The sequence below is a fragment of the Zootoca vivipara genome, chromosome 5 (genome assembly GCF_965207765.1).
Source record: "Zootoca vivipara chromosome 5, rZooViv2.hap1.1, whole genome shotgun sequence".
In the NCBI taxonomy this organism is placed as follows: Eukaryota; Metazoa; Chordata; class Lepidosauria; order Squamata; family Lacertidae; genus Zootoca; species Zootoca vivipara.
The window spans coordinates 95917465-95945366 of NC_142588.1; the positions used below are offsets into that span (position 1 = coordinate 95917465).

At 46.9% G+C, this 27902-nt stretch overlaps 1 protein-coding gene across 5 annotated transcripts in view; it reads right to left on the minus strand.

Annotated features, from left to right (window-relative positions):
- Nucleotides 1–17513: 17513 nt before the first annotated feature.
- LPP (LIM domain containing preferred translocation partner in lipoma) overlaps nucleotides 17514–27902 on the minus strand; it is a 277203-nt gene continuing 266814 nt past the window's right edge. For all 5 annotated transcript variants that reach the window (XM_060274249.2, XM_060274252.2, XM_060274253.2 and 2 more), the window contains exon 11: nucleotides 17514–27849. In XM_060274249.2, the coding sequence (XP_060130232.2) occupies nucleotides 27721–27849 (129 nt within the window). In that variant the 3' untranslated portion in view covers nucleotides 17514–27720. The remainder of the gene's footprint in view (nucleotides 27850–27902) is intronic.

Sequence of the window (27902 nt, forward strand, 5' to 3'; positions counted from 1 at the left end):
CTAAAACAAATAAAAACTCCTGCAAACTTTCTAAACATCTGGGTAAGCTTGTCAAAATAGTAATGTCTTCAGCAAAATGCGGACAGAAGGAAGAATCACCCTCTCCTCACTGGGTTATTAGCCCATCTGGCCTGGAGGGGGAAAATAATTAGTTTCCTGACTTGCCAGGCTCTGAGCTCGAATTGACTCAGCCAGAGGAAAGTTTACCAAGAGCGATTCTGCGGAGTTTGTCACCCTGTGGACAGAAAGACCAAAAGATGGGCAGGTGGAGAGGCGGAGGGACTTTCCCTTTTCCACCACATAAACAGACTTGATACCTGAGACCCCCCTGAGTCCTGCAAAACTGATGAGCATTCAGCAAGCGGATGGCAGGCTTCTATATTTTACTTACTTGCATATGCAGATACATTCTGCGTATGTAAGAAATCAATCAATTAGTTTGGCAGCCCTTGCACTTTGGAACTCCCTGCCTATTGCCTTTGCCTGCTAAAAACATCTCTGTTTGGACAAGCTTACCCAGATGTCAGAATGCTGATGTAAAATCATAGAGTTGGAAGAGACCCGAGGGTCATCTAGTCCAACCCCTTGCCCCTGCAATGCAGGAAAAAAATGGTCTTTACCATTAATTTTTTTGTTTTATTCCTTTTGTAAACTGCTTCGAGGTGTGGTCCCTCCCCCAGCAAGTGGTAGATAAGTTTTATGGAGGGGGGGGGAGTTATTAAATTTCCTCCCAGATTAGCTCAGGGCAATGGATATTCTTGCAGAACCATCTCAGTGAGGTTTTGGGCAGGAGAATTTTCCTCTGGCCGACTGCTTTTAACAGAGTCTTCTGAGCCCAAGATGCAATTGGCATCCAGACTCCTCCTCCTGAGCCCAACTTTCTGGGGAATGCGAAATCTCTGACCCTCTGGAATAGGGCTGCACTTCAGCCTTGCAAGGAGACTGTCAAAGCTTCAACCCCCAGAGGCATTTCTAGGTAGAGTTGGCAGAGAGGCAGGGAAAGAAGAATGTTAGCCGCTTTGAGACTCTTTAGGGGAGTGATGTAAGACAGCTTCCCATGTTCCTCGTGTAAATTTGCCTGCATTTTAATACAAATTTCCCCTAATATATACACTTTTTGCATGTAGTTATGCATCAGATATAAGAATATACATTTATGCAAAGCAACTTCCCCCGATATAATGTGTTCTGTATATTATTTGCATGGTGATATGCATTTCGTTGCACACTTTACCCCATTTATTAGCATCACCGTACAGAACCCTTTTCTGGAGAGCTGCCCTGCAAAATTCAAAGAGGTGCGAATTTTGAAGGACGGCTGTGCTTCGGTTCTCTCATAAGAAGAGCCTGCTGGCCCTTCCAGGGCTCATCTAGTCTAGCATCCTGTTCTCACAGTTGCCTGTGGGAAAACAAGCAAGCAGGATTCAAGCACAAGAGCCCTCTCTCTTCCTGTGGTTTCAAGCAACTGGGATTCAGAAGCATCGCTGCCTCTGACCGGGGCTGCAGAGCAGAGCTATCATGGCTTAGTGGCCATTGATAGTCCTCTCCATGAATTTACCCCTTTAAAGCCATCTAGGACAGTAGTCATCCCTGCCTCCTTGTGGCAGTGAGTTCCATAGTTTAACTATGTGCTGCATAGTCAATAAGCGATGATCTTCATTCGTTTCTTCAAGCTGTCCCCACAGCCTCGTGGGCTTTGAAGACGCTCAAAATCAGGATGCAAGGGACAAACATGCTAAGAGGAAGGCACGCTTGGCAAACCCTCACCGGGATCAACTCCCACCCGGAAACCAATGTCCCCACTGTGGAAGGATTTTCTTCTTCTTTGGCGATCCCTCGTAGCCGAGTAAGATTCTCTTCCATAAACACAGTTTAAACCATGGCTGGCCCGGGGGCCGGATCTGTCCCAATCACCTTCTAAATCCAGCCCGTAGACAGTCCGGGAATCAGCGTATTATTACATGAGTAGAATGTGTCCTTTTATTTAAAATGCATCTCTGGGTTATTTGTGGGGCATAGGAATTTATTCATCCCCCCCAAATATATATATATATATAGTTCGGCCCCCCACAAGGTCTGAGGGACAGTGGACCCTGCTGAAAAAGTTTGCTGACCCCTGGTTTTAACAATGAGTCCGTAAGTGAATGTGGAGGCCAATTCTGGATCCACACGTCCTTCCAAAGTTGGGACATTGGTTTCCGGACAGGAGTTGATCACAGTGTGGATTTGCCAAGCGTGCCTTCCTCTTAGCACGTTTCTCCCTTGAGTCCTGAGTTCGAGAGTCTTCAAAGCCCATGATACCTTTGGTAAAGGCTGTTCTCCAACTGGAGCGCTCGCAGGCCAGTGTTTCCCAATTGTTGGTGTTCATACTACTTTTTTTTAAAAAAAAGATTTGCCTTGAGAGAGTCTTTGAACCTCTTTTGTTGTCCACCAGCATTACGCTTTCCATTTTTAAGTTCAGAATAGAGTAGTTGCTTTGGAAGACAATCATCAGGCATCTGCACAACATGACCAGTCCAACAAAGTTGATGTTGAAGAATCATTACTTCGACACTGGTGATCCTTGCTCCTTCCAGTACACTGATATTAGTTTGCCTGTCTTCCCAAGTGATGTGTAAAATTGGCCTCCACAGCCTCCTACGGAACTCATTGTTAAGACCATGTTCATGGAAGACAATCTTACTCGGCTACAAGAGATCGCCAAAGAAGAAGAAGGTACAGTATAAGATCAAAAGCAGATTTAAAGTCTGCATAATGTGCACCTCCAACCAGTTGTGTGTATTCCAACCAAGTGTTGTAGGAGAAGCCTATGATCCACTGCGGAACGATCTTTCCTGAAGCCTGTCTGCTCACCCTTTAGAATTTTTTCTTGTTCTTGCTAGATGAATCGGGCAGGTTCACCTTTGAATGCCAAGTGAAGCATATCTTTCTCACATCTCTCATTACACACACACACACACACACACACACAGTCTATGTCCCTTTTGTTGACCCCATTCAGCCCCACAAATCTGCAGACATCATTCGGAAGAGCTGTTTGATGGGGGAATGGACTCTCTCCTTCCCTGGAGATGTTTATGCAGAGGTCGGGTGGCCATCTGTCACGGGTACTCTAGCTGTGACCCCCGCACTGCAGGGGGGGCCAGACTAGATGGCCCTCGGGGTGGCCCTTCCAAGTCTACAATGCTGTGATTCTATGGTCCTCTGCTTCAGGCGCATCAGCGGACTCCATGGCCCAGCGCGGTGACCCAGTTGTCCCAGCCCCTATCCGCGGCCGGCATCCGGGGCCTTCTCACTGGCAAGAAGAAGGCAGGCCAGGGACGATGCTCCTCACCCTTCCCGTAGAGGTTAATGACCCAGTTAGCGGTTCTTGGCTGCGGCTCCCGACATTTTGCAGACATTAAGAGCGGCTTCCTTGCCAAGTACATTCTGTTCCTTGGAGGTCAGCCAAGGCATCTCGGATTACTGTGTAATGCGACAAAGAGGCAGCTAACTCTGAGGTGAAGGGAGGGAGAGGGAGGGAGGGAGGGAGGGGGATCTAGCTTTGGAAAAGGGGAAGCACCACTTGCTAAATTTAAACCTCCGAGCTGGAAATGCTTCTCCAAAGCGCGGTTCTGCCACAGAGGGGAGCGGATCCCCCAGCAAACGGGGCTGAGATAATTGAACAGTTCCTCCGCAGAGACCCAGCAGGCCTCCTGACTCTCCCTGGATCCAAACCCTGCAGCGGTTGTGTCAGGAGGGTGGTGGTGGAGAGGATCTGGTAGCTGAGAACCAACTTCCTGCTCTGGGGGATGCCAGAGGCTGGGGCAGGGCGGAGAGGGATCCGCGAGGACGTTGGGGGATGGGAGAGGATGGGTGCCAGGGTGTGGCAGCTGGCATCTGCTGCTGCGGGTGCCAGCCTTCTAGACCCCCACTCACCAAGGCATGTCCCCCTCCTTCAAATCGGAGGGGACAAAGGCAAAAGTTTGCATTCTCCGGTCTGATGTCACCAGCAGCACCAGGTGGTAGAAAGCAAAGGCCTTCTGGTTGTGAGGAGGAAGAGGAAGAGCAGGAGGCTGAGGGTGGGGGCCAAAAGCACATCGGATGCCCCCTAGCAGAGGGACACAATTCCTGTTGTGCATGTGGGGAGCAGTGGGGGGGGGAGAAAGAGCTGGAGGACATTCTCAGCCAGTTTTAAAGGTCCACTCTATAGAATCATAGAATGGTAGAGTTGGAAGAGACCACAAGGGCCATCCAGTCCAACCCCCTGCCAAGCAGGAAACACCATCAAAGCATTCTTGGCCTGCCAAGCCTCTGCTTAAAGACCTCCAAAGAAGGAGACTCCACCACACTCCTTGGTAGCAAATTCCACTGTCGAACAGCTCTTACTGTCAGGAAGTTCTTCCTAATGTTTAGGTGGAAGCTTCTTTCTTGTAGTTTGAATCCATTGCTCCGTGTCCGCTTCTCTGGAGCAGCAGAAAACAATCTTTCTCCCTCCTCCATATGACATCCTTTTATATATTTGAACATGGCTATCATATCACCCCTTAACCTTCTCTTCTCCAGGCTAAACATACCCAGCTCCCTAAGCCGTTCCTCATAAGGCATCGTTTCCAGGCCTTTGACCATTTTGGTTGCCCTCTTCTGGACACGTTCCAGCTTGTCAGTATCCTTCTTGAACTGTGGTGCCCAGAACTGGACACAGTACTCCAGGTGAGGTCTGACCAGAACAGAATACAGTGGTACTATTACTTCCCTTGATCTAGATATAGAACTGCTGTGTGAAGAAGTCATGGAACCAAAGAATCGTACGGAAGGGGACCTCAAAGGTCATCCAGCCCAACCCCCTGCAAGGCAGGAATCCAGCTAAAGAATCCCAGCCTAAGAACATAAGAATCACCTGATGGATCAGCCAGTAGCCCTTGCATCCTGCTCTCCCAGTCGGAAACCAGTAAGCAGAATTGACCCCCGAGTGCCCTCTCCCCGCCTGTGGTTTCCAGGGGGCATTCCTAGCCCTGCCTAGAAATGTCACTGTGGACTGATCCTGGGACCTTCTGGTTTGGAAGGGGTACCCAAGGGTCATCTAGTCCAACCCCCCTGTGATACAAGAATCACAGCTAAACATTCCCTGGTAGGTGGGCCATTTGAGCTATGCTCATACACCTCAAATGAAGCAAATAATTGTTTTGTTGGAAGCTGCCCCTATGGGTCATCGAGTGGAACCCACAAATTTAGTCCCGTGCTGGAATCAAAGCTGATCTCTCCCAGTTGGCAGAAGCTGTGTGTTGTCTACAATGATTGGTGCTTCAGAATCACAGTTGGTTATATCCTACAGCAGGCATCCTCAAACTTCGGCCCTCCAGATGTTTTGGACTACAATTCCCATATTCCCTGACCACTGGTCCTGTTAGCTAGGGATCATGGGAGTTGTAGGCCTCATGGGGGCAGCCTCAGGGCCATCATGGTTGTAAGGCCCCCAGTACCAGGCCCTGGTAGGAGTGCTGAAGGTAGAGAAGAGGAGGAAAGATCACAAGGCACACAGTTCCTTTTTGTGGTGGTGGTGGGGGGTCCCTTCCTTTTCAATAATAATAATAATAATAATAATAATAATAATAATAATAATAATATATTATTATTATTATTTATACCCTGCCCATCTGGCTGGATTTCCCCAGCCACTCTGGGCGGCTTCCAACAGAAACATTAAAATATACTAATTTCTTAAACATTAAAAGCCTCCCTAAACAGGGCTGCCTTCAGATGTCTTCTAAAAATCTGGTTGCTGTTTTCCTTTTTGACATCTGTTGGGAGGGCGTTCCACAGGGCGGGCGCCACCACCGAGAAGGCCCTCTGCCTGGTTCCCTGCAACTTGGCTTCTCGCAATGAGGGAACCGCCAGAAGGCCCTCGGCGCTGGACCTCAGTGTCCGGGCAGAACGATGGGGGTGGAGACGCTCCTTTAGGTATACTGGTGGCTGCATTCCCAGGACCAACCACTAGAGGGGCACACAGGCCCACACTCAGCTCCATTGCCCACATTTGTCCAAGGGGTCAGTCCAGGCTAAGACCACCAGAGGCAGATCCTCTTTTTGCAAAAGCCCCTTGCCTGGAAGTTTTATCCGGTGGAATGCTGTTTCCTAATCAGATACCCCTGGAGCTTTCTCTGTGTCGATGCACCCCGTGCATGCTCAGAGACACTCTCAACGTGAATGTGGTTGGCTCTGGGACGAAACCCTCCTGGCATGGAAATAATAATAATAATAATAATAATAATAATAATAATAATAATAATAATAATTATTATTATTATTATTTATACCCCGCCCATCTGGCCGGGCTCCCCCAGCCACTCTGGTCGGCTTCCACCAAAATATTAAAATGCAGAAAAGAAACTCTGCTGGTGAAAAGGAGCTGCTGAGCTGAATAGGTGTTGGCCTGATCCTGCAGTAGTTATGAAATTGAGACTGGGTATTTGCAAGCACGAGGTTTAAAGGGGATGGTGAGAACCACCCTGAATTTATGGGTATAGGGTGGGATACAAATTTTAACAACCACCACCACCCATCAGCAGGTAGGCCACAAGCAGGGCTAGAATTCAGTAGCCCACAGGGCAGAGGAAACTGTCTTCTAGTGCAGTGTTTCCCAACCTTGTGCCTCCAGCTGTTTTCGGACTACAATTCCCATCATTCCTGACCACTGGTCTTGCTAGCTAGGGATGATGGGAGTTGTAGTCCCAAAACATCTGGAGGCACAAGGTTGGGAAACACTGATGTAAAGTATGCAGGGATAAGCAAAATGAACCACTGAAGAGAGGAAGGGATATCATTGATTTCAGGTTGTTTAAATGAATGCTCTGGTCCATGGGGTCACGAAGAGACCAGTGGTCAGGAATGATGGGAGTTGTAGTCCCAAAACATCTGGAGGCACAAGGTTGGGAAACACTGTTCTAGTGTGCAGGAGTCACAACTTAAGAATCCCAAGGAAGGAGAATTCACCACCTTCTGACGTCATACAAACATGGGCTTGTAGAGGTGGAAAGGACCCCCGGGGGCCATCTAGCCCACCCACCCCCTGCAAGGCAGGAACCACAGCTAAAGAACCCCCAACAAGCGGCCATCCAACCTCTCTCTCAAAATCTCCTGCAGACTCTTCCCAACGGAAGGTTCTTCCACCAAGGAGGAAGGAAGGAGGTGGGCAGAAAGTTGCACAAACAGTGTGGCAGTTGGGAAGCCACCGCCAGCCCCGGTTTAGCACACAGCCTGTGTTTTCCCGTTGCTAATTGGCAGCAAGAAACTCGTCAACATTTAAATACTAGGCTCGGTCATGCCAGCAGGAGAAGGGGGGGGTGCGCCAAGGCTGCCTTCCGCTCCTTCCTTGCCAAGGATTTTCGAAGAGCGGATTTCTCTAGGAAATTCCTGCAACCAGGGGGTGGGGAGTGGGGTGGGGAGCATTGGCAAACATCCACCTCCCTCCCCACCTCCTCACCGTGTTCTCCATTAAAAAAATAAATGTGGGGAAAGACAGAGCTTTCCATCAAGAAACTGAGTCGCTGAGAGAACTGTAGAATCGTAGGGTTGGAAGTTACCCTCAGGGGTCATCTAGTCCAACCCCCTGCAATGCAGGAATCACAGCTAAAGCATTCCTGCCAGGTGGACATCCAACTTGTGCTTGAAAACATCCCAAGAAGGAGAATCTACCAGCTTCCGGGGGAGTCTGTTCCACTTTCAGAAAGTTCTTCCTAACGTTCCGTTGGAGGATGGAGCTGAAAACATCAACTTTTAACTTCGATTTTTAACTGACAGATTGCAAAATCTGAATATAAAAATTGATATGATATTTTATTTGCTTTATTATAATTGGTTGAAATCTGAGTTATGTTAATCCGCATCATATGTTGTAGCGGATACTCAAATATGATTTGGTAGAATATCATTTCAAATTTATGTTTTTGATTTGCCTTCCTTTCTTTTCTAGCTTTTCAATATGATTTGTATTAATTTGTTTATAAAATTATTGGATAGTATCTTCTGTTCTCTTTCATTTTTTCCTTTTTGTGCTGTTGTTGTTGTTGTTGTTGTTGTTGTTGTTGTTTAGTCGTTTGGTCGTGTCCAACTCTTCGTGACCCCATGGACCATAGCACGCCAGGCACTCCTGTCTTGCACTGCCTCCCACAGTTTGGTGAAACTCATGTTCGTAGCTTCGAGAACACTGTCCAACCATCTTGTCCTCTGTCGTCCCCTTCTCCTAGTGCCCTCAATCTTTCCCAACATCAGGGTCTTTTCCAAGGATTCTTCTCTTCTCATGAGGTGGCCAAAGTATTGGAGCCTCAGCTTCACGATCTGTCCTTCCAGGGAGCACTCAGGGCTGATTTCCTTAAGAATGGATAGGTTTGATCTTCTTGCAGTCCATGGGACTCTCAAGAGTCTCCTCCAGCACCATAATTCAAAAGCATCAATTCTTCAGCGATCAGCCTTCTTTATGGTCCAGCTCTCACTTCCATACATCACTACTGGGAAAACCATAGCTTTAACTATACGGACCTTTGTCGGCAAGGTGATGTCTCTGCTTTTTAAGATGCTGTCTAGGTTTGTCATTGCTTTTCTCCCAAGAAGCAGGCGTCTTTTAATTTCGTGACTGCTGTCACCATCTGCAGTGATCAAGGAGCCCAAGAAAGTAAAATCTCTCACTGCCTCCATTTCTTCCCCTTCTATTTGCCAGGAGGTGATGGGACCGGTGGCCATGATCTTGGTTTTTTTGATGTTGAGCTTCAGACCATATTTTGCGCTCTCCTCTTTCACCCTCATTAAAAGGTTCTTTAATTCCTCCTCGCTTTCTGCCATCAAGGTTGTGTCATCTGCATATCTGAGGTTGTTGATATTTCTTCCGGCAATCTTAATTCCGGCTTGGGATTCATCTAGTCCAGCCTTTCGCATGATGAATTCTGCATATAAGTTAAATAAGCAGGGAGACAATATACAACCTTGTCGTACTCCTTTCCCAATTTTGAACCAATCAGTTGTTCCATATCCAGTTCTAACTGTAGCTTCTTGTCCCACATAGAGATTTCTCAGGAGACAGATGAGGTGATCAGGCACTCCCATTTCTTTAAGAACTTGCCATAGTTTGCTGTGGTCGACACAGTCAAAGGCTTTTGCATAGTCAATGAAGCAGAAGTAGACATTTTTCTGGAACTCTCTAGCTTTCTCCATAATCCAGCGCATGTTTGCTATTTGGTCTCTGGTTCCTCTGCCCTTTCGAAATCCAGCTTGCACTTCTGGGAGTTCTCGGTCCACATACTGCCTAAGCCTGCCTTGTAGAATTTTAAGCATAACCTTGCTAGCGTGTGAAATGAGGGCAATTGTGCGGTAGTTGGAGCATTCTTTGGCACTGCCCTTCTTTGGAATTGGGATGTAGACTGATCTTCTCCAATCCTCTGGCCATTGCTGAGTTTTCCAAACTTGCTGGCATATTGGGTGTAGCACCTTAACAGCATCATCTTTTAAAATTTTAAATAGTTCAGCTGGAATATCATCACTTCCACTGGCCTTGTTATTAGCAGTGCTTTCTAAGGCCCATTTGACTTCACTCTCCAAGATGTCTGGCTCAAGGTCAGCAACCACACTACCTGGGGTGTACAAGACCTCCATATCTTTCTGGTATAATTCCTCTGTGTATTCTTGCCACCTCTTCTTGATGTCTTCTGCTTCTGTTAGGTCCTTACCACTTTTTTCCTTGATTATGGTAATCTTTGTACGAAATGTTCCTTTCATATCTCCAATTTTCTTGAACAGATCTCTGGTTTTCCCCATTCTATTGTTTTCCTCTATTTCTTTGCATTGCTCATTTAAGAAGACCCTCTTGTCTCTCCTTGCTGCTTTTTGGAAATCTGCATTCAGTTTCCTGTATCTTTCCCTATCTCCCTTGCATTTTGCTTGCCTCCTCTCCTCCGCTATTTGTAAGGCCTCGTTGGACAGCCATTTTGCTTTCTTGCATTTCCTTTTCCTTGGGATGGTTTTCGTTGCTGCCTCCTGTATAATGTTACGAGCCTCCATCCATAGTTCTTCAGGCACTCTGTCCACCAAATCTAAATCCTTAAACCTGTTCCTCACTTCCACTGTGTATTCATAAGGGATTTGATTTAGATTGTATCTTACTGGCCCAGTGGTTTTTCCTACTTTCTTCAGTTTAAGCTGGAATTTTGCTATAAGAAGCTGATGATCTGAGTTACAGTCAGCTCCAGGTCTTGTTTTTGCTGACTGTATAGAGCTTCTCCATCTTTGGCTGCAGAGAATATAATCAATCTGATTTCGATGCTGCCCATTTGGTGATATCCATGTGTAGAGTCGTCTCTTGTGTTGTTGGAAGAGAGTGTTTGTGATGACCAGCTTGTTCTCTTGACAGAACTCTATTAGCCTTTGCCCTGCTTCATTTTGAACTCCAAGGCCAAACTTGCCAGTTATTCCTTTTATCTCTTGATTCCCTACTTTAGCATTCCAATCCCCTGTAATGAGAAGAACATCCTTCTTTGGTGTCATTTCTAGAAGGTCTTGTAGGTCTTCATAGAATTGGTCAATTTCACTTTCTTCAGCACCGGTAGTTGGTGCATAAACTTGGATTACTGTGATGTTAAAAGGTCTGCCTTGGATTCGTATCGAGATCATTCTGTCATTTTTGAGATTGCATCCCATCACAGCTTTTGCCACTCTTTTGTTGACTATGAGGGCCACTCCATTTCTTCTACAGGATTCTTGCCCACAGTAGTAGATATGATAGTCACCCGAACTGAATTCGCCCATTCCCTTCCATTTTAGTTCACTGATGCCCAGGATGTCGATATTTATTCTTGTCATCTCATTTTTGACCACATCCAGCTTACCTCCATTCATGGTTCTTACATTCCAGGTTCCTATGCAATATTTTTCTTTACAGCATCGGACTTTCCTTTCGCTTCCAGGCATATCCGCAACTGAGCGTCCTTTCGGCTTTGGCCCAGCCGCTTCATCAGCTCTGAATCTACTTGTACTTGTCCTCCGCTCTTCCTCAGTAGCATGTTGGATGCCTTCCGACCTGAGGGGCTCATCTTCCAGCGTCATAACTTTTATATGCCTGTTGTCTTTGTCCATGGAGTTTTCTTGGCAGGGATACTGGAGTGGCTTGCCAGTTCCTTCTCCAGGTGGATCACGTTTAGTCAAAACTCTCCACTATGACCTGTCCATCTTGGGTGGCCCTGCATGGCATAGCTCATAGCTTCTCTGAGTTATTTAAGCCCCTTCGCCACGACAAGGCATTGATCCATGAAGGGGTGCTGTTATTTGCTTTATTTTTTTTTGTACCTGTTTTGTGAAACTGAAATAAAGATTATTTTTTTAAAAAAAAGGAGCTGAAAACATATTGGAACTAAAGCAATCCCAAAATATTCCCTAATGTAAACATAGTAAAAGTCCTGGTACGTCAGGTGAGCGGCTCATCCAATCCAGACCTTTGCCTTCACACAGGTCACGTACCCTCTAGGTGTCTCAGTTTTCCAGGGTAAAGCCCCAGAATTATGAAAGCCATCCCAGCTTCTGGTTTAATCCCAGAAGGTCCCTTTCTACTGCTGTCGCGGCTGAGCTCATGGAGAAGGAGCAGCCTGCCTCTCCATGGCTGGCCTCCTCCCTTGGGCAGCCCGTCTTCTTCTTTGGCGATCCCTCATAGCCGAGTAAGATGGTCTTCCATGAACACGGTCTTAACAATCGGTCCGTAAGTGACTGTGGAGGCCAATTCTGGATCCACACGTCCTTCCACAGTGGGGACATAGGTTTCCGGGCGGGAGTTGATCACGGTGAGGGTTTGCCAAGCGTGCCGTCCCCTTAGCACGTTTGCCCCTTGCATCCTAAGTTCGAGCGTCTTCAAAATCCATGACATCTTTGGTAAAGGCGCTTTTCCAGTTGGAGCGCTCACAGGGCAGTGTTTCCAAATTTTCCATGTTTATACAGTCACAGGGATGCGGGTGGCGCTGTGGGTTAAACCACAGAGGCTAGGGCTTGCCAATCAGAAGGTTGGCGGTTCGAATCCCTGCGATGGGGTGAGCTCCCGTTGCTCAGTCCCAGCTCCTGCCAACCTAGCAGTTCGAAAGCACGTCAGAGTGCAAGTAGATAAATAGGTATCGCTACAGCGGGAAGGTAAACGGTGTTTCCGTGTGCTGCTCTGGTTCGCCAGAAGCGGCTTTGTCATGCTGGCCACATGACCTGGAAGCTGTATGCCAGCTCCCTCAGCCTATAGAGCGAGATGAACGCCGCAACCCCAGAGTTGGTCACGACTGGACCTAATGGTCAGGGATCCCTTTACCTTTTTATACAGTCGTACCTTGGTTTTTGAACAACTTAGTTCTTGAGCGTTTTGACGCCCGAACGCCACAAACCTGGAGGTGACTGTTCTGGTTTGCGAACTAGTTTTGGAAGCCGAATGTCCAATGGGGCGTCTGCAGCTTCCTATTGGCTGCAGGAGATCCTGCAGCCAATCAGAAGCTGCACTTTGGTTTCCAAACATTTTGGAAGTCAAACGGACTTCCGGAACAGATTCCGTTCGACTTCCAAGGTACGACTGTGCTGCATTATTTGCCTTGAGAGAGTCTTTAAACCTCTTTTGTTGACCACCAGCATTACACTTTCCATTCTTAAGTTGGGAATAGAGTAGCCACTATAAAAGACGATAATCAGGCATTCAAACAACATGGCCAGTCCAACGAAGTTGATGTTGAAGAATCATTGCTTCAACACTGGGGATCTTTGCTTTTTCAAGGACACTTGACATTTGCTGGAGAGGAGAGGAGAGACTGCAGCCACAAAGGGCTGCCTCCATGTGATGTGCCAGCTCCGAGGGGCAGGCAGAGGGCAGGAGGGCCGCCCTGGGTGGGAAGAAAGGGAGAGGTGAGCAGAGCAAAAGGAGTCTGGATTTTATCTATTTTTTAAATGCTTTGTGAAAATTTACATTGATGTTTTGTTGTGGGAGAAATGCAATAGGAATCCTAGTTTCGGTTGTTATTGACTTGGCCCTTCTATGCAAAGAGACTTATGATGACCTGCTGATTTTCAAGAGGACGTCCAATGCTGGTGGGGAGAGGTCAGGGGCGATTCCCACCCACCCCTTCAAGGTAGCTGGACTGACAACCGCAGTTTGGTCCCATAATGAGGAAGTCTAGACACCGGGTGAACTTTCACAGGTCTTATTGCAAAACCTTTGCTCCCAAAAGAGGAGGCTGGCTCTAGGAGATGGGGGTTTGACTGTGTCTGAGACGGACATGGAGGAATCACCTGAAAGCCCAATAAAAATGGTTCAGCGTGGGTTGGGTCGGTTGAGCTTGGAGAAAATAAGAGTATGAGATAGTCATCAAACATCTGAAAGGCTGCTGTCACATGGAAGGTGGAGCCACCAGAGGGTAGGACCAAAAGGAATGGCATCAAGTTACAAGAAAGGAGATCCCAACTGAACATCAGAAAGACCTATCAGAGGGTAAGAGCTGTAGCGAGAGAGGAGAGGATTTCCTCGGAAGGTGGCGAGCTCTCCTTCATTGGAGGTTTTAAAGCCAAGGGTGGATGACCATCTGTGAGGGATTCTTGAGCTGTTTCCTGCATTGCAGAGGGTTGGACTAGATGACCCTTGGGGTCTCTTTCAGCTCTACGATTCTGTTATTCTAAATCTTGGTTCCCTGCGGAATTATAGAGTCGTTTCATCTCTGGTCGGACCTCCTATTCCCTCCCAAATCCCAAGGGGAAGTGCTTGCCCTCTTCATCAACCCACACCGCCTAATTTAGGTTGAAAGTTTTGCTGTTGACGGCTGCGTGCTTCCTCCCCCAATAAAATCTGCCAGGGGAGTATGGTGCTACCGATTGCCACAGCTGCAGAGGTTCAAGGGGCTGGCATCTCTCCTCCCTGCAGCATCTTTTATGAAGAAGGCATCTTTGCTCTGCAGCTTTCTCCTTTCCAAGCTCATTTGTTGGTGCGAAGAGAAAGAGATACCCCAGTCCATGTGGAAAAGCCAAGGAAGGCTCTGTGTTGAGGCTCAGGCGAAATGCCTGCTTTGTGCATGTCGGACTTCCTTGCTTAGGTCATTGTCCTGCAGGAACAGCCTTAGCAGGTTCAGATCTGGCGGGCAGTTGCTGCTTTTTTCAACAACTAAAGCCCACCAAATCAGCATTTAATCACCCATTAAAACCCTTTATTGCCTTATATGCTGGTGGCAAATGCTACCCATTAATTAAGCACAGAGATAGCTTTAGGAGCATCCTCATGTTTATCCGTAAAGGAATGGAACAGGCAAGGCAGTTGTGTGCATGTTTGGAGACCAAATACATGGAAGGTGGAGCCAGCTGGTTTTCTGCTGCCCCAAAGGGGACAACCCGAACCGATGGATTCAAATGGCAAGGAAGGAGATTCCGACTAAACATTCAGGGCTGCTGTCTACCAGCTCCATCTGGTACGCAGGATGAGACCCTCCCTGCCACGGACTGTCTTGCCAGAGTGGTGCATGTTCTGGTTATCTCCCACTTGGACTACTGCCATGCACTCTACGTGGGGCTACCTTTGAAGGTGACCCAGAAACCGCAAATAATCCAGAACGCGGCAGCTAGACTGGTGACTGGGAGCGGCCGCCGAGACCACATAATACCAGTCTTGAAAGATCTACATTGGCTCCCAGTATGTTTCCAAGCACAATTCAAAGTGTTGGTGCTGACCTTTAAAGCCCTAAACGGCCTCAGTCCAGTAGACCTGAAGGAGTACTGTATCTCCACTCCCATCATTCAGCCCGGACACTGAGATCCAGCGCAGAGGGCCTTCTGGCAGTTCCCTACCTGTCAGAAGTGAGGTTACAGGGAACCAGGCAGAGAGCCTTCTCGGTAGTGGCGCCTGTGGAACGCCCTCCCATCAGATGTCAAGGAAATAAACAGCTACCGGTATCTGACTTTTAGAAGACATCTGAAGGCAGCCCTGTTTAGGGAAACTTAATGTTTAATAGACTATTGTATTTCAATATTTTGTTGGAAGCCGCCCAGAGTGGCTGGGGAAACCCAGGCAGATGGGCGGGGTATAAATAATAAATTATTACTATTATTATGACCCCTGGGGTTGCGCCCAACTCTATAATTCTATTTGTTTTTAAAACCAATATTATCTTTACCTTTGAATACAGCTAAAATAGTGTGCTGCTATGCTCAGCTTATGCTTGTGGACATCTGGTTGGCCACTGTGAGAACGGAGAGTTGTCCCCCCCCCCTTATTTTTGGGATTGCAAGCTGTTTTTAATATTATATTTTAACGCTGTAATGTGTCTCGGGACTTTAGGCTGAAGTGCAGGCAAATGATGATGATTTGAGCCTTTGGCATTATTATTATTATTTTAAATTTATATACCGCCCTATACCTGGGGGTCTCAGGGTGGTTCACAGAATAAAATCAAGATATGAAACCACAAAATACCAACTCTATAATTCTATTTGTTTTTAAAACCAATATTATCTTTACCTTTGAATACAGCTAAAATAGTGTGCTGCTATGCTCAGCTTATGCTTGTGGACATCTGGTTGGCCACTGTGAGAACGGAGAGTTGTCCCCCCCCCCTTATTTTTGGGATTGCAAGCTGTTTTTAATATTATATTTTAACGCTGTAATGTGTCTCGGGACTTTAGGCTGAAGTGCAGGCAAATGATGATGATTTGAGCCTTTGGCATTATTATTATTATTTTAAATTTATATACCGCCCTATACCTGGGGGTCTCAGGGTGGTTCACAGAATAAAATCAAGATATGAAACCACAAAATACCTAATAAAAATAAAAACAACAACCCAATAGCCCCCCCCCCCAATTTTAAAAGAGCATAGGATGTAAGTCAGATCAACCAAAGGCCTGGTTAAAGAGGAACATTTTTGCCTGGCGCTTAAAGGTGTGTAATGAAGGCACCAGGAGAACTTCCCTGGGGAGAGCATTCCACAGATGGGGAGCCACTGCAGAGAAGGCCCCGTTCTCGTGTTGTCACTCTCCGGACCTCTTAAGGAGGAGGCACACGAAGGAGGGCCTCAGAATATGATCTCAGGGCTTGGGTTGGTTCATATGGAAAGAGGCGGTCCTTGAGATATTGCGATCCTGAGCTGTTTAAGGCTTTATAGGTCAAAACCAGCACTTTGAATTGGGCCCGGAAACTAATTGGTAGCCAGTGCAGTCGGACCAGGATCGGTGCAATATGTTCAAACAGTGAGCAACCTGGCTGCCAAATTCTGCACCAGCTGAAGTTTCCGAACTGTCTTCAGAGACAGCCCCACGTATAACGCATTGCAGTCATCTAGCCTTGAGGTTGCCAGAGCACAGGCGACAGGAGTTAGAATCATAGAATCATAGAGCTGGAAGAGACCCCAAGGGCCATCCAGTCCAACCCCCTGCCAAGCAGGAAACACCATCAAAGCATTCTTGGCATATGCCTGTCAAGCCTCTGCTTAAAGACCTCCAAAGGAGACTCCACAACACTCCTTGGCAGCAAATTCCACTGCCGAACAGCTCTTACTGTCAGGAAGTTCTTCCTAATGTTTAGGTGGAATCTTCTTTCTTGAAGTTTGAATCCATTGCTCCATGTCCGCTTCTCTGGAGCAGCAGAAAACAACCTTTCTCCCTCCTCCATATGACATCCTTTCATATATTTGAACATGGCTATCATATCACCCCTTAACCTTCTCTTCTCCAGGCTAAACATACCCAGCTCCCTAAGCCGTTCCTCATAAGGCATTGTTTCCAGGCCTATGACCATTTTGGTTGCCCTCTTCTGGACAACCAAACTGGAGTTAGGCTACCCCTGTCCAGATAGGGGCGCAGCTGGGCCACCAGACGAAGCTGATGGAAGGCACGCAGGGCCACTGAGGCCGCCTGAGCCTCGAGCGACAGCAAAGGATCCAGGAGGCCCCCCAAGCTACGGACCTGCTCCTTCAGGGGAAGTATAACCCCATCAAGAGCAGGCGACCTCCAGGACCCAGCATCTAGACTCTCCTTGTGTTTTTAATTGTATAAGGTCTGCTTTCTCCAAGTCTGCTTCTATTGCTGCCTTTGAGAAAAGGAGACCACTTCATATAAACCATTTAGAGATTTTCAAAGAAATGTTTTGTCACATAGTAATTTTATTTTTTTAAATGTAGGCTAATAAGGTAGTTCTGATATGATTTCCAGACCTCTGATAGAATGCACTTTAAAATTTAAATGGTGCGGAGCAGGGTGCTGGAGTTGGAGGACCTAAATGGCAAACGTTGACCACTTGGGGTGTTGCGAGAAGTCCTAATTTTTGTAAGCATCCTCTGAAATCACCCCAGGCTCACTCCGCCCAACCAACCAAGTGACAAACCATGTTTTGCTCCCAGTAAAGAAAGCAGCTGCAAATGGAAAAGGGAAGAGGAGGTTCACACACAGGCCCAACCAAAGTGTATCAAGAGTTTATTGGATCGCTAAAACGTTCTTCAAACAATCTGCAATTTTTGTGTCCTCCCCCCATCAAAAAAAAAACCAAATAAGAGCAAGGCTTCGGAAAATGCTGTGTATTTTTATTCTTACAAAAAGAGAGGATTTCTTTCTTTCTTTCGGAAAGTATTAATTGATTCTTTTTTTTAAAGGATGCAACAAAAGAATAATAACCCAAAGAGCAGAGTGAAAAGGCAGAAAGGCACATAGTTGTATAATTGTATACAAGAACAAGGTACAGAAAATATATGCTTGGGATACTTTGATTGCTCCTAAAAAATAGCGATAAGGCACTTTGTGTCTGTCGAATACAAAAGTTTATGCTGGTGAATCAGGATTCTGTGGTTCAGGGAAGGGTAGCGATAGAGAACAGGCATACAAAATAGTAATTCATCTCATTTTTATATCTTTTATAAATATGCTAGGAGTACTCTCAGTTTAGGGGGGGGGACACGATCGTCCCCCCAGTCTGTGTGCACACTTTACAAGTAAGTAATCCTCGTGCCGCAATAACCGAGTGGAAGAGCGCTGGTCTTTGTGTGACAGAAAGCAGCAGCCCAGATCATTCTGGTGTCCTAAATCTCACTTTTCTTAAGAGTTTTCTGGAAGACAGGCCAGTGTGCTGGTGTGTGTGTGTGTGTGTGTGTGTGTGTGTGTGTGTGTGCAGGACAAGGTTGATGACGCTGAGAGAGTAGTGAGTACTAGTGACTACCTTCTTCTTCTTTGGTGATCCCTCGTAGCCGAGTAAGATTGTCTTCCATAAACAAGGTTTTAACAAAATAAAAATAAAATCCTTCCAGCAGCACCTTAGAGACCAACTAAGTTTGTCACTGGTGTGAGCTTTCGTGTGCATGCACACTTCTTAACAGTGAGTCCATAAGTGACTGTGGAGGCCAACACAGCGCGGACATAGGGTTCCAGGGGGGGGGGCTGATCCTGGTGAGAGTTTGCGAAGTGTGCCTTCCTCTTAGCATGTTTCTCCCTTTGGTCCTGAGTTCGAGTGTCTTCAAAGCCCATGACACCTTTGGGAAAGGATGTTCTCCAATTGGAGCGCTCACAGGCCAGTGTTTCCCAGTTGTCGGTGTTTATACTACATTTTTTGGACTCATGGCACAGGTGAGATTTGAACCAAGGGCTGCCTGTCCATCTTAGACTAAAATACTTATATTGCAACTTTGGAGTTTTCTATTCATCTTATAACCATGGAATAATAATAATAATAATAATAATAATAATAATAATAATAATAATAGATTTTAAAATATGCACACACATAAACTCACTGTAACCGCTGTAGATTTGGTGATTCAAAGCATGTACAGTCGTACCTCGGAAGTCGAACGGAATCCATTCCGCAAGTCCGTTCGACTTCCAAAACGTTCGGAAACCAAAGCGCAGCTTCCAACTGGCTGCAGGAAGCTCCTGCAGCCAATCGGAAGCCGCGTCAGACGTTCGGGTTCCAAAGAACGTTCACAAACCAGAACGCTCACTTCCGGGTTAGCGGTGTTCTGGAGCCAAAACGTCTGACTGGCAAGGCATTCGAGATCCAAGGTACAACTGTATATTGGAAAGCAATGAAACAACTACCTGGGAGATGGATTTGAGCTGCGAAAGGGAACTAGGAATTAGAAAGAATCATAGAATCATAGAGTTGGAAGAGACCACAAGGGCTATCCAGTCCTTGCCTAACCATTGCACACAGCCCCATCAATAGCAGCTGGGGGTGGGAAGAGAGAACAACCACCTTCTCACTTTTCCCCCAGCAAGAGAATCATGCTTTTTAAAGACACAGCTGCAAATAGAGATGTTTTGACTCTATTTATGGCAAGAGGAGATATATCCACTGGGTATTTCCCCCCCACTTTTAATGTCTAATGCAAACTTCCTAACTCCCCCCCTCCCCGCAGAAATAACATCAGGGCTGCTGCCTCCAGCTGGAGCCACAAGCTCAAGCCAATATTTGCACAGGAGTTATGAGATGTTCAGTTCACGGAATGTTCCACATTAAAGCATTTTTCTCATGCCTAAGTTTTATGAGAAGATGCTAGAGATAAAAGGGAGGGAGAGAGAGGGAGAGAGAGAAATCCTAAACATGAAAAATGGCTGGCCTGTGCTCTTCCTTTTTAATAAAAATAAAAATCGGCAGTTGGAACTCGTTTCTCGCAGCAAACAAACAAACAAACCCTTTGCCCATCTCATGCGAACTGAACAACAATCTTTGTTTACAGCTTCGGAATCCCAGTTGCTGAAAACTAGGGGTCTTGTGTTTGAATCGTGATTGCAGATTTCCCTCTTTGGCCACTGTGAGAACAGGATGAGGGACTTAACAACTTGACACCAGTTTACCGGAGAGATCACCAAACTGACCCTATTCCCTGTTCTGCATTTGAAAGAACTCAATCTTTTACACTTTGGAACTCCCTACCTATTGATATCTAGCAGGCGCCTTCTCTACATTCTTTCTGGTGCCTGCGGAAAAAAATGTTCCCAGTTGCTTTGAAAGTTGGCGTGAGCTTTAACTTGTTTTGGTATTTTAACCTTTTGTTCCATTTTAACCTTTTGTTCCATCTTAAAAAGCAGAGACATCACCTTGCCGACAAAGGTCCGTATAGTTAAAGCTATGGTTTTCCCAGTAGTGATGTATGGAAGTGAGAGCTGGACCATAAAGAAGGCTGATCGCCGAAGAATTGATGCTTTTGAATTATGGTGCTGGAGGAGACTCTTGAGAGTCCCATGGACTGCTAGAAGATCAAACCTATCCATTCTTAAGGAAATCAGCCCTGAGTGCTCCCTGGAAGGACAGATCGTGAAGCTGAGGCTCCAATACTTTGGCCACCTCATGAGAAGAGAAGAATCCTTGGAAAAGACCCTGATGTTGGGAAAGATTGAGGGCACTAGGAGAAGGGGACGACAGAGGACGAGATGGTTGGACAGTGTTCTCGAAGCTACGAACATGAGTTTGACCAAACTACGGGAGGCAGTGCAAGACAGGAGTGCCTGGCGTGCTATGGTCCATGGGGTCACGAAGAGTCGGACACGACTAAACGACTAAACAACAACAACAATGATGGTGGGAGTTTCTCCCTGGCGATTTTATTGTTTCATCTTTTTGTAAGCTGCTTTGACGCTCTTCCCACAAGCAAGCAGTGTATGAATTTTTGGAAATAAATAAATGAATAGATAGGCCCTCGCTGGCAGGATCCAACAGGATCTGGTGTTTAGGGAAGCTTTTAATGTTTAATAGATTATTGTATTTTAATGTTCTGTTGGAAGCCGCCCAGAGTGGCTGGGGAAACCCAGCCAGATGGGTGGAGTATAAATAATAAATTGTTGTTGTTGTTCATGTTGTTGTTGTTGTTGTTGTTGTTGTTGTTATGTTACGTAGACATGCCTGAAATGTATTGGGGTGGGATGCAGCAGGAAGATGATTTCTTGCACGAACCCGGGGCAGCTCGTGAGCAACTAACATTTCACGGGCGATGGTGCAAGGAACCTTCCTCTGGATTGCACAGAAGAACTTAAAAGCAGCCTGCAGGATCAGGCCCAAGACCCATCTAGTCCTGCTTCCTGTTCTCCACACTGAAACCATAATATTAATTTCTCCTCTAATGCTCCTTAACATGTGTGCATTCTTGGATTACACAGATTAATTTTAGTAATTAGGATTGTGGCATATGCAGTGTTATTCCACCCCCCACCCCACCCCATCCAAGGATATTCTCCACAAGTAAGAATTCCAGCCGCCTTATTGCAAGCATGCTCTTTATTCAACCCCTGCCTCTCTGAAGATGTTTAAAAGGGGTCCCACAAATGCAAAATCCAAAAACAACCCCAGAAATAGTAGAGCCTAAATATTTCATGCACGCAACTCTCTGGCTATACGTGCATTAGGTTCACAAATCCCCGGGCAGGATAATGAAAAAGAGGGAGAGGCTTAGCTGTGCTTTTATCATGGAAGTTTTGCAATGTGTTTCTAATGTTGCACACATCTTTTGATAAAGCGTGGTATATAAATGGACTGAATCAATAAATTAAACAAATCCATTCTCACAGCGGCCAACGAGATACCTGTGGGAAAACTGCAAGCAGGATCCGAGCACAAGAGTCCTCTCTGCACTTGATGTTTGGGACAAGGACTCATCCATTTCCTTCCACAGCGCATTGCCTTGCAGGGTTGAGAATCTAGGAACAGGCCTGCTAAATTTGTGGAGCACCATGTGTCTCCATGTGCGTCTCCTGGAAACTCAGGGCGGTCTCTCAGACTTGTTTTTAGGCCTGGGGAAACGGAAATGCCAAACGGCGGAGACAACACTGCAAGGTGGAGAAATCTAAGTATTCCCCCCAAGAAAAAACACGTTCAGAGAAATTCTGGCTTAGGTCTCGAAACAACCTTATCTATGTATTCTGCTCTGGTCAGACCTCACCTGGAGTACTGTGTCCAGTTCTGGGCACCACAGTTCAAGAAGGATACTGACAAGCTGGATCGTGTCCAGAAGAGGGCAACCAAAATGGTCAAAGGCTTGGAAACGATGCCTTATGAGGAACGGCTTAGGGAGCTGGGTATGTTTAGCCTGGAGAAGAGAAGGTTAAGGGGTGATATGATAGCCATGTTCAAATATATGAAAGGATGTCATATGGAGGAGGGAGAAAGGTTGTTTTCTGCTGCTCCAGAGAAGCGGACATGGAGCAATGGATTCAAACTTCAAGAAAGAAGATTCCACCTAAACATTAGGAAGAACTTCCTGACAGTAAGAGCTGTTCGGCAGTGGAATTTGCTACCAAGGAGTGTGGTGGAGTCTCCTTCTTTGGAGGTCTTTAAGCAGAGGCTTGGCAGGCATATGTCAGGAATGCTTTGACGGCGTTTCCTGCTTGGCAGGGGGTTGGACTGGATGACCCTTGTGGTCTCTTCCAACTCTATGATTCTATGATTCTATGTTTGTGTTAGACAACAGCCCATAGCTCAGTAAAAAAAAAGAAAAGAAAAAAGGATGGATCTCTACTGGGAGTTTTCTTCTTCCTAGTCAAAGGCACAAAGAATACAAGAATTTCTTCTAGTGTGACATTTAGGCACAGAAAATCCTCTTCAGGGAGCACCATCTGTACAGTGTTCCCATTTATTTGCTGGCCCAAGAGGGTAGAAACTTGATTTCTAGGAAGATCTTACGGGAATTCAAACAGAATTATCCTGACCCGCTGCTTTGATTTCTCTCTCTCAGTGGGGTTTTCAGTACTGTCCTGTCTGCAACTGGTTTTATTCACTTGTTTTAAATCCATGCCCCCCCCCCCCCGGTTTGCATCATCATTATTTTTAACAGAAAACTTAACGAGGTGGCACTGACGGGGCATAGCTTCACCAGCCCGAGAACCATTTTTGATTAAATCCAGATCACTTCACTTTTTCATTTTAACCTGCTGCAGAAAGTGGCCAGATGCAGTATTGTTTAACTTAACATTCTAAGTCTAAACTTGCTTTTTTTTGGGGGGGGGAAGCTATTAAGTCCGCCCCCTCCCCTCTTTTTAAACATTTTAAAATAGCATGGGCATTTAAAAGTTCCATGCATTGCAGGGGACTGGGATAGAAGACCTTGGGGGGTCTCTCCCAACTCCACAATTCTGTGATTCTATGTTAAAAGCTCCCCCCCCCAAAAAAACAACAACCCAACAGCCTGTCAAAGATAAAATATTTAGGACTTTTGCAGCTTTGCCCCACATTCTGACAACCTGCTTTCTGCCTGCGGATCGTATGGGGCGTGGGGGAAGCTCAGCTCTCGCGAGGCACTCAGTCTCAAAAGGAGAGAAATAATTCAGTGTGCGGGAAATTTGCAGCACCCACCCGATGCAGATATTTGATTTATTTTGTTAAAAATAAAGCTTGCTCATCAATGAGGGGCCAGGGGCTGTTAGGGAAAGGACAGAGAGAGAGAAAGAGAGAGAGAGGGGGGGGGAGAGAGAGAGAGGAGCAGGCCTACTGTTATGCAACCAAAAGGCTAAATATAATTCCTGGCTAGAGATACGTCCCCCGTCCCCCCTTCTGCATTGGTGGTGGGTTGGCCAGCAGGAGTTATTGTAACCCCACCACTCGCAGGAAGCTGCCTGTCAGTTGTGCATCAGATCTGGCAAATTACAATAAGCGGTTTATTTTTTTTCTAAAAAAAAGCTGACTCGTGCGGTTTCCCAGGTGGCCGCCGTCAAATGCTCTCGCAGGATCTCACCCCCCCTCCCCACACCGGCCCCTTCTAAGCCTGACCGATCAAAGCTGGAAATGCACAGCAGCGCCCCTGAGATTCCACACAAAGGGCCAAAGGATGCCGCTTGTTTGAGGACATTAGCATCTCAGGGCGTCTGCATTTGACCTTCATATGAAATGAAGGGACTATGGGATTTGGCAAATATGTACGGTACTGGGCAGCAGGAGGAGAATGAAGGCGCTAAGAATTGATTGACAGCGGAACGGACTCCCTTGGAAAATGGGCTCTCCTTCCTTGGAGGTTTTTAAGCAGAGGTTGGGGGGCCCTCTGTCACGGATGCTTGAGCTGAGATTCCTTCATTGCAGGGGGGCTGGACTAGAGGACCACTGGGGTCCCTTCCAGCTCTACGATTCTATGCATTCAAATACGTGCCCTTTCTCGGAGAATCATAGAAATGTAGAGTTGGAAGGGATCCCCAAGGCCCATCTAGTCGAACCCCTTGCAGTGCTGGGCGACACAAAACTCAGAAATTCGCCCAGTCCCTTCACTGTTGATAAGAAAGAAAGAGCAAAAGAAGATTGACAGATCTGTGATCGTGACGTAGTTCGCAAAAGCATTTCCTTTTCCTGCTGGTAACACAGCATTAGAAGCCGTGACATCGCCGATCTGCATTGGCTTTGCGTCAAGGCTGTAATCCTAACCTCACTTTGCTCGGAGGAAGCCCTGCTGAATGTAGCAGGACTTACCTCTGAGCAGCCAAGGCGGAAAAGGAAAAGAATTGAGTGCAAATAATATATCGGAGGCACTAGAAAGAAAAATGCTCCCCGTTCTGGAGTTCAGAGGTACACTGCCTTTGCACATGGAGGCTCCGCTGAGCAGCCACAGGCCCACATCTCTCCATGAATCCAGCCTTTTCCTTAAACTGGCCTCCCTCCAGCTGTTTTGGTTTACAAGCTGTGCTGGCTTCGGCCGACGGGACACATGGTCCAAAACACCTGGATGAGGGAGGGCGAGAGTTGGCCCAAGCGGATTTCCTTTATAGTGGATCCCATCCTACCTTAAGCGCAGCTGATGGGGGAATCCTGGCCAGCACCTTGAGCTTCAGAAACCTCTCTCCTAAATCTAATTTTGGCTCCACGTCCAAATAACTGGAATTAGGGTTACGGCACAACCAATACTTCCTTCCAACGAGTGTGCATGATGAAGCAAAATAAAATAAAATAAAAAGGCAGTCTAACAGCAGAGAAAATTCTCATCCTGACCCTTTTTGCTTCAAAGGGTCTTGCAAAGGAGTGGTGATTGCAAATCTTTTAAACTTGGTCTGTATGGTGTGTTTGTGTGTGTGTGTGTGTCTTTTGAGGTTTGCTATCGATTATTGGTGGGAACAAGGGTTAAGTCTACAGATTGCTAAGTACTTGTCTTAAAACTAAGAGTGCAATTGTTCAGGCACCAGCTCAACCGCCAGAACGTCTAACATCCAAAGGGCGTTCCCACGGCCCTTGGCTCATCTTGACCTAACTTACACATATAAAAAGTTTAATCAAAATGGTAGACATATATATTTCTTATTAAGCATACATACATTTATAATTTTTTATATAAATTTATATATAAATCCTATATATTTGGGGGAAAGGTGCAGGGTAATCTTAGGTTAGAAACTTTTCAGGAATAAAAAATATTGCATACTTTAGGGGAAAACAACCATCACCACCCAGGGGCCCAATCCACTAGAAACATCTCCTGAATGGACACCAACAAAATGCCCTGGGGCTCTACTTCCTTGCTGCAGGGCTCATGCAAAAGGCATTCCTAGTAGATCGTGGCCAAGGTCTCTTTGGTAAAAAAAGAGAGAGGTGTGGGTGTGTTTTCTTTGCAATAGGTTAAATAAAGCTTTGTAATAAATATACTCTGCTATGGTGACTAAGCCCTATGAGCGTAACACCCGATTGCACTCCGCTTAATTTACTACATTTCTCGGTAAGGATTCAGCTCCTTAGCAGGCTGAAATGCTGCCCTGCTCTTCTCCAGAGAGAGGAACGTCTAAGCGCTGAAACGGGAGGATTGGAGAACCAGGCGGTGCAGCATTGGTTGGGCTTGCATCCCTGCAAGAAGAAAGTTAGTGTGTCAGGGTCCTTACTTAGCCTTCTCCCTGATAAGCTAGCTCTAGAGGTGCAAGGATCCCAGCTCCCCAGTTCAGCTAGAGGATAACCTTCCTGCAATCTGGAGTGACACAGTTCCTCTGTGTTAATGGAGAGAGGCAAACCACGATTGAATTATAAAACATTGTGTGGAACAGCCTCTTGTTCTTATCTCCACTTAAATCCACATTTTGACTTTAGCCAAAGGAAACCTATTGCCATTTTTTTTTTTTTTGAAATGTGAAGACGGGTGATCTCTCCTCCCCCTGCTGTCCTTGTTCCCAGAGGGACCATGTCCGAGGTGGCCCCCCATCAGCTCTTCAGGTGGGGAGGGGGGTTACCATGCTATGGAGTTTATGGCAAGGGGAGCGACCCCGTTGCTGAAGTTATAGCGTTTTGCTGCAGGGCAGAGATTTCAAACCTTTGCCCACATTGACTTATTTGCAGAAGACCCCATCTGCCAATTGCAGTGGGCTCTGGGGTAAACCCCAGGGGACACCTCTGCTTGCAACACCAACTAGGCTGCTCTGGGGGGGGGGGTGTAGAGATGGCAGGCCGGCCTTCCCTCTCGGAAGCTCGGCTGCCGCTACTGACCTTCCCATCCAAAGATCCCTCAAAAACTCCTGGGTCTCTGGGAGAGAGGTTGAAAGCGACTGCTGTAGTGCAGGTAAAAAGGTAAAGGACCCCTGGATGGCTAAGTCCGGTCAAAGGCGACTATGGGGTTGCAGCGCTCATCTCGCTTTTCAGGCCGAGGGAGCCGGCATTTGCCCGCAGACAGTTATTCCAGGTCATGTGGCCATACTTAATACTGTTGCCCTACAAGGCTTACGACGAGTTAAGTGTCTCTCAGGGACTTTGGAAATTGCAAAATTCCAGCCTTTAAGAATTGCTGCGTATCAAATCTGTGCGAGATTTTTCTTCCAGCTGTAGTGTGAGCGTATGTTTCTGGACTTAACTGTCCAGAGGTCCTTTTTACCTTCTCCTCTGAAACCTTTTTTTCCCCTTGCAGGTGGAGATTACAGTAAATGGTGTGCTTGTGGTTTCGGCTCTGAAACCTGTATTTTGGCCGTGAAAACCCAGCAAGTTGGGTCCATGGAGGCACTGGCGGAGGAAGAGGGGGGCGGGGGGAGCGCACCACCCCCGGCACCACGATCCCGGTGGGGTGCCATCGCGGCTGCCCCCCCCCCCCCCGGCGCTGGGTGCCATGCCCCGACTTGCTCTCCACCCCTGGTGCCAGAGCATGAATCTCTGCCACTGATCGGAGGTGGCCCTTGGGCACAGTTTCCTCGCAAGCACCCGCAGATTCCCTGATCGCCTTTCCCATCCCTGAATCGCTGCCCTAACTCCTTACTCTGCATAGTTGTCTTTAAGGCACTAGTGAAATATTGCAATACTTTATCGTATGAGGCTATAGAACTAGATATAAAGTGTCCCCCCCCCCGCCCCCTGGGTATATTAATGTGCAAAGAAGCTCAGAATCTGATGGCTCATGTGAAGAAGAAAAGAAAAAGGCATAAGCATTTGTGGCTGGAGGCGTCAGAATGGATAAAATGCATAGGAAAGGCTAATGGGTTTCTGGATTTAGAAGAGATGAAACTAGAAGGACCTGGAGACAACCGAGGACTCGAGGGGTTAATCTGCACTACAAACACCTACCAGTTTCATACCGGTTTAAGTGTCATGGCATTCCTCAAAGCATCCTGGGAACTGTAGTTTCGCGGGGGTGTTTCCCGAGACCTCTCTCGGAAAGAACCCCAGAGGACATACATTTCCCAGGGTGCCTTGCAAAGAGGGATTGCAGGCTCAAAGAGTTAAATCTGTAGTGTAGACATGGGGGGGGAGACGCCATGATGTGGAGCCCCCAGCAAGCCGCTCTGCTTGTCCCCAAGGCCTTCCAGCTGTGCGAGAGAGCGAGGGTGGCGCGAGGCTCCCGGGGGCGTTCAGAGGTCAGTGCTCGACTTTGCCGTCAAGGCTTGGATCCGGGCAGAGTTGCACATTTTGCAGAGGATGTGGCCGTCCAGGGGGTAGCAGCCCTGGTTGTCGCCTTCGGACAGGCGGCCCCCACAGTCCTGTACAAGAGGGTGAGAAAGATGCATTAAATGATTTCAGGCTTGCAAGCAAG